Below are 8489 nucleotides of genomic sequence, written 5' to 3'. Positions count from 1 at the left end.
CAAGATAAAGCAAAGCAGTGCGACAAAAACAACAACACAGAGTTACACATGGGATAAACAAACGTACAGTCTATAACACAATAGAAAAATATGTGTACAGTGTGTGCAAATGAAGTAAAGAGGTAAGGCCAATAGTGGCGAAGTAATTACAATTTAGCAATTTATACTGGAGTGATATGTGCAGATGAGGATGTGCAAGTAGAAATACAGGTGTGCAAAAGAGCAGAAACAAAAAACAAATATGGGGATGCAGTAGGTAGTTGGTTGGATGGGCTATTTACAGATGGGCTGTGTACAGGTGCAGTGATCGGTAAGCTGGTCTGACAGCTGACGCTTAAAGTTAGTGAGGGAGATATAGTCTCCAACTTCAGTGATTTTTGCAATTCGTTCCAGTCATTGGCAGCAGAGAACTGGGAGGAAAGGCGGCGAAAGCAGGTGTTGGATTTGGGGATGACCAGTGAAATATACCTGCTGGAGTGCGTGCTATGGGTGGGTGTTGCTATGGTGACCAGTGAGCTGAGATAAGGCAGAGCTTTACCTAGCAAAGACTTATAGATGACCTGGAGCCAGTGGGTTTTGCGACGAATATGTAGCGAGGACCAGCCAACGAGAGCATACAGGTCGCAGTGGTGGGTAGAATATGGGGCTTTGGTGACAAAATGGATGGCACTGTGATAGACTGCCTCCAATTTGCTGAGTAGAGTGTTGGAGGCTATTTTGTAAATAACATCGCCGAAGTAAAGGATCGGTAGGATAGTCAGTTTTACGAGGGTATGTTTGGCAGCATGAGTGAGGGAGGCTTTGTTGTGAAATAGGAAGCCAATTCTAGATTGGAGGATTGGAGATGCTTAATGTGTGTCTGGAAGGAGAGTTTACAGTCTAGACACCTAGGTATTTATAGTTGTCCACATATTCTAAGTCAGAACTGTCCAGGGTAGTGATGCTAGTCGCGCGCGGGTGCGGGCAGAGATCGGTTGAAGAGTGTGCTTTTCGCTTAACTAGCATTTAAGAGCAGTTAGAGGCCACGGAAGGAGTGTTGTATGGCGTTGAAGCTCGTTTGGAGGTTTGTTAACACAGTGTCCGAAGAAGGGCCAGATGTATACAGAATGGTGTCGTCTGCGTAGAGGTGGATCAAAGAATCACTCGCAGGAAGAGTGACATCATTGATATATACAGAGAAAAGAGTCGGCCTGAGAGAAGAAGTGAATGGGGGAATGACCTTTATTTGGCATCAAATCAGCTCTGCATGCCTCGATTATCCACTTCCATACACTTTTGGGCACTACTCCTTGCTTTCTTGAAAGGTTTATGTAAAGTTCATGGATCCACAGTGTCTCTAGTGTTTTGCAAGGAGACTCCCGTGATAGTGGTAGGCATGCTGAAGGGTGGTTGTTCAGTCTGGATGTGCTTGGTAGGCGTGGTCTGAAGTCTCTGGACGGGCTTGGGCAGCACCTGTCCACATTTATCCAATTCTGCATATATGTCATTGAGGAGGTCTTCAGAGATCTGCAGTTGACCCTTAAGGCCTTCAGTCCCATGCTCTGTAAAGAGTTGAAGCCAAGTACCACAACCACAGAAATAGAATGAATAGAATGTCCGTCCCCATTCAAGTCAATGATGGCATAATGGGTGGACTGGCAGCCATGTTGGGTTTAACTATGCCAGGAAGTAAAAGCAGGAAGTGAGTCAACTCAACTGACATTACAAAAAATATATTCCATTCCATGAGCCACACCAGTTAGCATAATATGGATGAATATTCTACATTACCACACTGGGTGCGTTCGTAAATTGCCTCCAGTGTGTCAGAGTGCGCTCTGGGTCGTTTGTAAATTCAGAACATTGTCAGATTGTCCATTCGTAAATTCAGAGCGTTTCGCTCTCAGTGTTCAGAGCGCACACTGGATGCTCTGGCTGAGGAGTAGGGTTGAACTGAGCGTTCTCACCTCACGACGGGAGTCAAGCACAAAAGCTAACTGGCTAAAGTTGCCTAGCTTGCTAGCTACTTCCAGACACAAATGATAGAACACCTCACTCTGACCATTTTACTCACCCTAGCAGAGCTGGTTAGGCTGTTTTCATGTTATCTAGAGCCTTAGTGACTAACTGTGCTGCTGGCAACAATTTAATTACGTGTTTTTGCTGACGTTTACTGACACCGATCATAATCAGCGGATGTTGCATGTTCGTAAATTCATCAGTTATTCTACGCTCTGGCACACTCAGACGAGAATGCTCTGACATCAGAGTAGACAGCCAGAGTGAATCCACGAACGCACTCACTGTAAAGTCCAATGTGCTGTCATTACTCAAAACTTTTGAGGAAACCCTTTGGAATTAATATATATGAATACAGTTACTTAAAGTGATTTTGGAGTTATTACTCAAACTGATCGAGTCACTGTGACCCTAGGGGGTTCAGATTTGAGTTGTATCAGCTTGAACATTTTTAGTTACGCCCCCACTAAGCCACGCCTCCAATATAATATCCCCAGTGTGCCTTGCCTTTTCAAATGAATTGTAGTTGCCACCCATGACTGTATTTGTTAGTGAAAGAGACATGGTTGTTGAATTAGTTCATTTTCAGTCCTGTAGCCTTCACCAAGTGAGTTCCTAGGTGAATGTTATCATTATAATTAAACTATTTTTGACAATACATTACATATCTCATAAGGCCTTATTTTGAAGTCTAGCATTACCCTAATACAGTGGCCTAAAACTCATGATTTACAGGCCACATCAGGCCTGCAAGTATGGTTGCAAAATTCTGGTAACTTTCCCAAAATGCCCATTTCCAGGAATCTTTCAACAGTATTGTAACAAGTGTTTCGAATAAATGTAGCCTGTACAATTTAGCTAGCCAAATGACATTGCAAACACCAACAACACAGCTAGCTAGCAACAAGCTAACCAAGCTAGCAACAAACTAAGCTAGCTAGCACAGTTCATGGTGAACAATTCTAGTTGAAACTGGTCAGGGAGAGGTTTGGGTTCACTTCAAAATTACATTTATTGACTGCTAAACCATGTACAATCATTTGCATACATCTCCTGTTGTGCTAGTCTCTGTCAATGCTGATTGTGGGTTGTGCTGAGCAGCACAGACAGCTGTGTTGACATGACAACTGGGTTTGAATTCTGAACCTTGGAATGGATCATGTGACAAAAGTGTTTGTTTTGATTGGCTGTTGTTTCCAACTAGTTGCACAAAGTTGAAAAGCTTCAACTGGATGCAACCAAGTTGCAGATGGGTTGATTATTAATGTCAAGGGGGTATTTCCCAAAGCAATCAAGAAGCAATTTAGTTTGCAAACAACTACAATTGATCAACTATAATGTAGAATGTGCAAGTGTGAACACTCGCTTAGCCCCGGGCTATGGTGCAGTGTGAATGTGTCTAATGTACATACAAAAACAAACACACACACATATATATATATATATATATATATATATATATATGATTATATATACATATAAATCATATATATATATATATATATCCACAAAATCTACCTGCAGTAGAGCATGCTGGGAAAAAGTTAATTTGTTATCATAACTTAAACAAATAGAGTTGATGTGACTTCTCATTTAGTTTTGAGTCAGTACCACATACACATTTTAGGTTATAATGCTTTTTCATTGACTTTTAATTCAACTAAGTAGAGGTATTTGAGTTAAAATGGCTTGGGGTTTACAGTGCATGGCAATCCAGCATCAGTTGATAGAACATTCTAATGAACATAAAAATGATTGCACAATACCAGGTCAGCCATAGCGAGCGTAGGCCTACCCATGATTTTACCAGTCTAATCGCCAGGGTTAGAGGCTCTAAATTGAGACCATTCTTAGATTATATTTTTGTGAGAAATCACGAAAGATGTACACATGCGCTCCCTCACCCAACCTGAGACCACCATTCAAAAACCATAGGCTATAGTATACATCAACATTGAACTGCATGTTTTCAAACACCCCTCTATGAAATAACTAGTCAATATAATATTATTAGTGGATACTTCATCACTAGTTAGAAATAGGCTTTGTTGAAGGCATGCTATTTGTATGATGAAGTCAAGTGTGTGTAAACTGTTTTTAATCTGTGGAAAAGAGGTAGGCTACTCCCTGCATTCCGAAATAACATGTCAGCCTTCAATTATATTTGTATTTGTTTTATTTAACCTTTATCAGGGAGTCATACTAAGACCAAGGTCTCTTATTGATGAGCACTGAATTACATATTTTACAGAAAATAAACATACAAAATATAAATGCAAGCAGATGTGAAGCCTACAGTGTAGAGAAAAGCTGTTTTAACATATATTCATATATTTTTTTTACATCAATATATATATTTTTATATCAACAATCAGATGTTTCCTATAAGTAATTCAATTTTTTATATCAACATTTTAATTATCGATATCAAAAATATGATGTTTTTTTATAGCCTATTAAATATATAAATCATTGATATCGATCATTATAATTGATTATTGCATTTAAAAAAAAAAAAATGATATGATAATGACCGTAATGGAGACGGGATTGCAAACCCTTTGCAGTCTTCACATTTTGCTGCCTTAATTAAAACTACATCTAAAAATGGAACGTACTCCTCTTTCTCAAAACGAAAGAAATATTTTTGAAAAATTTGACAAATTTATGAAAAAATTATAAATGAAAATGTATTGATTGCATTATGCCTTCACATCCCAGAGTTAATACTTGGTGGAAGCACCTTTGGCAGCCATTATAGCTGTGAATAATGTTGAATAAGATTCTACTAATCTTGCACAACTCTTAGGGCAAATTATCCATATCAAAATTACTCATGCTCAATACATTTGTTTGGGAATTATTGATGAACAATGTTCAATGCTTGTCACATATTTTCCTTTCAATTAAGTCCTAGATAACCTGGTGAGGGGAGTTATTTACTAATTTGTGACCATAGTCAAGTACAAGGGAGGAGCGAAAACCCGCAGACACTCAGCCCTCTGTGGAATGAGTTTGACACCTGTGCCAAGGCATTGTTACATGGTTTGGTAACCTGACCGTGCAGCTCAAAGCCCAAATCTTGAGACTGAACATGACAGCAGGGAAGATTATAGGCATGACACTTCCTTCCTCTTTCCAGGAGACCATCATCAGACAGGCCAGAAAGGTCATGTCGGACCCCACACATGCACTGAACTTAGAGTTCCTGCTGATGCCATCAAGGAGGTGTTATAAGCTGGCTGAACAGATATAAACATTTGTTTATCCCCCTGTCAATAAAACTGCTTTACAGCAGGGGAGTCAGACGCAATGACAGACTGGAGCCTGGCTTTCATCATGTGGAACTGCCACCTAGACATTTTTTACATTGACATTTGAGTTATTTATCAGGTGCTCTTATCCAGATCAATTAGGGTTAAGTGCCTTGCTCAAGGGCACATCAGCAGATTTCTCACCTAGTCAACTCTAGGATTCAAACCATCAACCTTTCAGTTACTGGCCCAATATGCTCTTATAGGTTACCTGCCACCTGACATTAATTTATTAAACTTTTGTGTGGGTGGGGAGGGGAGTGTATGATAATTCTATGTATTTATGTATTTACAGTATGTTGAAGCAGCAGCACTCTCTATTGTCCAAGTGAAATTTCCCCTCGGGACAATAAAGTATATCATATCATATTAACTCTGGGGTGTGAAGATATACAGTGTGCAATGAAGACATCTTGTTTTTGTTCTGTATGGAGTAGGTTGTATACACCTGCAGGAAAACAATCAAATGTAATAAATGTTTAGATTTAATTTTAGATTAAATATTTGAGAATTTTGAATATAGCCGACTTGCGCAATTGCACATAATGTATACAGTTATTGGAGTCGGTCTCAAGTTTATTTTAGTTTGTAAAATATTTATGCCTATTAGGGGTTTGCGTAAAATATCACCACATTGTAATACACATTTCAGAACAACATTTATGATCAATGTAAAGTTTTAACTGTTAACACAACTTTTGTGTCTGCGTGTTTAAAAAATATATATATTTTAGAAATGTTGATGTTTTTTTCTCAGACTCTGACCTAGACAGAGGCTCAGACCTCTCTGGAAGCTCTCAGCGGTGCGCCTGACGTCATCCCCGCCACTCGTCGATTTAAAAAAAAGTGGCACGAGGAATGCGCTCGAGCAGACCAAAGGAGCAGACGAGGCGGGAAACGGGTGAGCGCGCGCCAAGAGAGACAGCGCGACCACAGCCACAAGTTTATCAGTGTAAGATTCACAAAGTCCGAGTATTCGGACCGCGAGTAGTATTTTGTTATGCGTAAAAGTTATTTTCTTACTGTAGCCTATGCTCCGAGAATGCGCCCGGGTGTATGAGAATGTTCTTTTAACAATCGTAAAAGCGCAAATGTTGTTCACTATCTCTATCTCACTCATTCACTCTCCACCTCTCCCCAACCCATCACTCCACCTCTCCTCAGCCCATTACTCTCCACCTCTGCCCAGCCCATCACTCTCCACCTCTCCTCAGCCCATCACTCTCCAACTCTCCCCAGCCCAATGCTCACGCCCTGGCTGAACAAGCGCTTACTCTCTAGCCGCCAGTGAAGGCTCGAGGGTCGTCGGATTCCTGTGAACGAAAGGATGCGGTGCCGCAAGTCTTTTGGACAAGGTTCGGTTGGGATCTATCTATGGATGGCGGTCCTTTTCAAAGGTATGGCTGGCTCCGAGTCCACTTCTCTCTGTTGAACTGTGTTTCATGTCTGTTTAGAGGGAATGTGGTGTGAATGCTAACCCTCAGTGATAGGCTAGATACTCTAATTTGAGTTTTGGGTATACACAACAAAGTAGGTTTCCGGTTTCCATGTAATTCTGGGCACGATTTTGACGTTTGAAATAAAAGCACAGAGGACAGAGGAAAGTGATTTTTTTTAAATCTCAAAATAACAGTTAACGTTACCTGTGAGATTGGATTGAAACACAAATACAGTTGTGATCCAACATAGTGATTAGTTTTGGGAAAAGAGTAGGCCGATTTGTATTTTGATGGATTATTCTAAATAGCCTAGGTTTAAAGTGTCTTTTCCTTTCATGTCACAGTGCAGTCGGATTCATTCATGTGCTGTGGCAATCTACAGTAGGATTATGTCATCTATTCTATACAGTAGGCATAATATACCATATATATATATGCATATGCATATAATGCATATGCAGGTCGGATGCTGTTGGGGTTCATTTAAAATAGTTAAAAGTGTATGTGCACAGTGTGTTGTGCTTATTCATAGGGATAATGCATTTGTTCTTAAAGCCCCCCCCCCCCAATCATCCCTGACATCTGGGTCTACTTTATATACTGTGACGCAGCACAGCACAGGGTTTACAGAGGTTTATTGGCATAGAGGCATCTCTCCAGTGTGTTGCGTGTTACTGTCTCTGTGCATTGTTTCTCTGTCTCTTTGTGTGTGTCCAGCACACAGACACCTTCCCTGTCCTCAACTACCTACTCCACTCACATCACTGGCCAGGGATGGATGGAGGGAGAGACAGGGCTTTGGTCTCAGGCAGACTTGTCCTACGATTGCCAATGTCTGACAGACAGACTGGTCTTCATAACCATTTGATTGATAGTTGAAGCAGACTATCTTTTTCTAGACATTCAACTCCTTATTCCCGGTCTGATGGGGCACTGTTGTAGCCTGACTAACGTGGCTCAGGTGGAGAGCTGTGACAAATCGGTCTGGACAGGAGCCTGTTGTAAGTGCAGTATTTACACAGAAGTTGGCTTGAGCTTGGTTCTCTCAAATGTTTTTTTTTTTTTTTTTTTTTGACCTCTTGTTTGATAATCCTACACTTGTGTTGGAAGGGGGTGGCACTCTGGGGCTGTGTGTGTGGCTGTCCATGTGAGTGTTTCAGTGAGAAAGACACGGAGGTGAACCAATTGGTAAAAAAGCACAGCCTCCTTCATTATCTGCGCATCTTGCCTACAACATCATGGAGCCTTTCCAGACTCTGAAGTCAGGAAGACTTCAAGTTAGGTGTCAGCCAGACTAGCACTCTTGTGCATGAGGCCATGCAACGTATACGGGCAAGTGTTGGTGATCAAATAATTTACACATCAACATTCAATAATGTCTTTCAGCACCACGGATCTACTTTCAATCAATCTTAGTTTACAATACTTTAAAAAAATATTCTATGAGATGCATCTGAAGAGTAAGAGTAACTGTGGCGCAATAAAGACATCTTAACTTTTTTCCATTGAAATTCTGTTTTTATTGTTTCCCTCTAACCTTTGTTCCAGGACCTCTCTCGATATGGTATGAAGAGTTGCATGGCATCAGTCCATAAATGAGATCTCTCTGATTCCTATGCAGCACCTCACCCTTCCCCCTCTCTTCCCTCTCTCTTCCCCCCATGGTCAGCAGTAACTCCTGAGAGACTTTCTAGTCCTCCCACTTTCTTTAATCTCTAGTTTATGCCAATTCAAACTC

The 8489-nt window shown here is 40.8% G+C and overlaps 1 protein-coding gene across 2 annotated transcripts in view; it reads left to right on the top strand.

Annotated features, from left to right (window-relative positions):
• The first annotated feature begins 6209 nt into the window (after positions 1-6209).
• LOC115130696 (neuronal acetylcholine receptor subunit alpha-7-like) overlaps positions 6210-8489 on the top strand; it is a 112386-nt gene continuing 110106 nt past the window's right edge. For both annotated transcript variants that reach the window (XM_065019705.1, XM_065019704.1), the window contains exon 1: positions 6210-6709. In XM_065019705.1, the coding sequence (XP_064875777.1) occupies positions 6640-6709 (70 nt within the window). In that variant the 5' untranslated portion in view covers positions 6210-6639. The remainder of the gene's footprint in view (positions 6710-8489) is intronic.

The sequence above is a fragment of the Oncorhynchus nerka genome, linkage group LG6, assembly GCF_034236695.1.
Source record: "Oncorhynchus nerka isolate Pitt River linkage group LG6, Oner_Uvic_2.0, whole genome shotgun sequence".
Lineage (NCBI taxonomy): Eukaryota > Metazoa > Chordata > Actinopteri > Salmoniformes > Salmonidae > Oncorhynchus > Oncorhynchus nerka.
The sequence above is the reverse complement of the archived record's forward strand: the minus strand, read 5'-3'. Positions and strand labels throughout refer to the sequence as shown.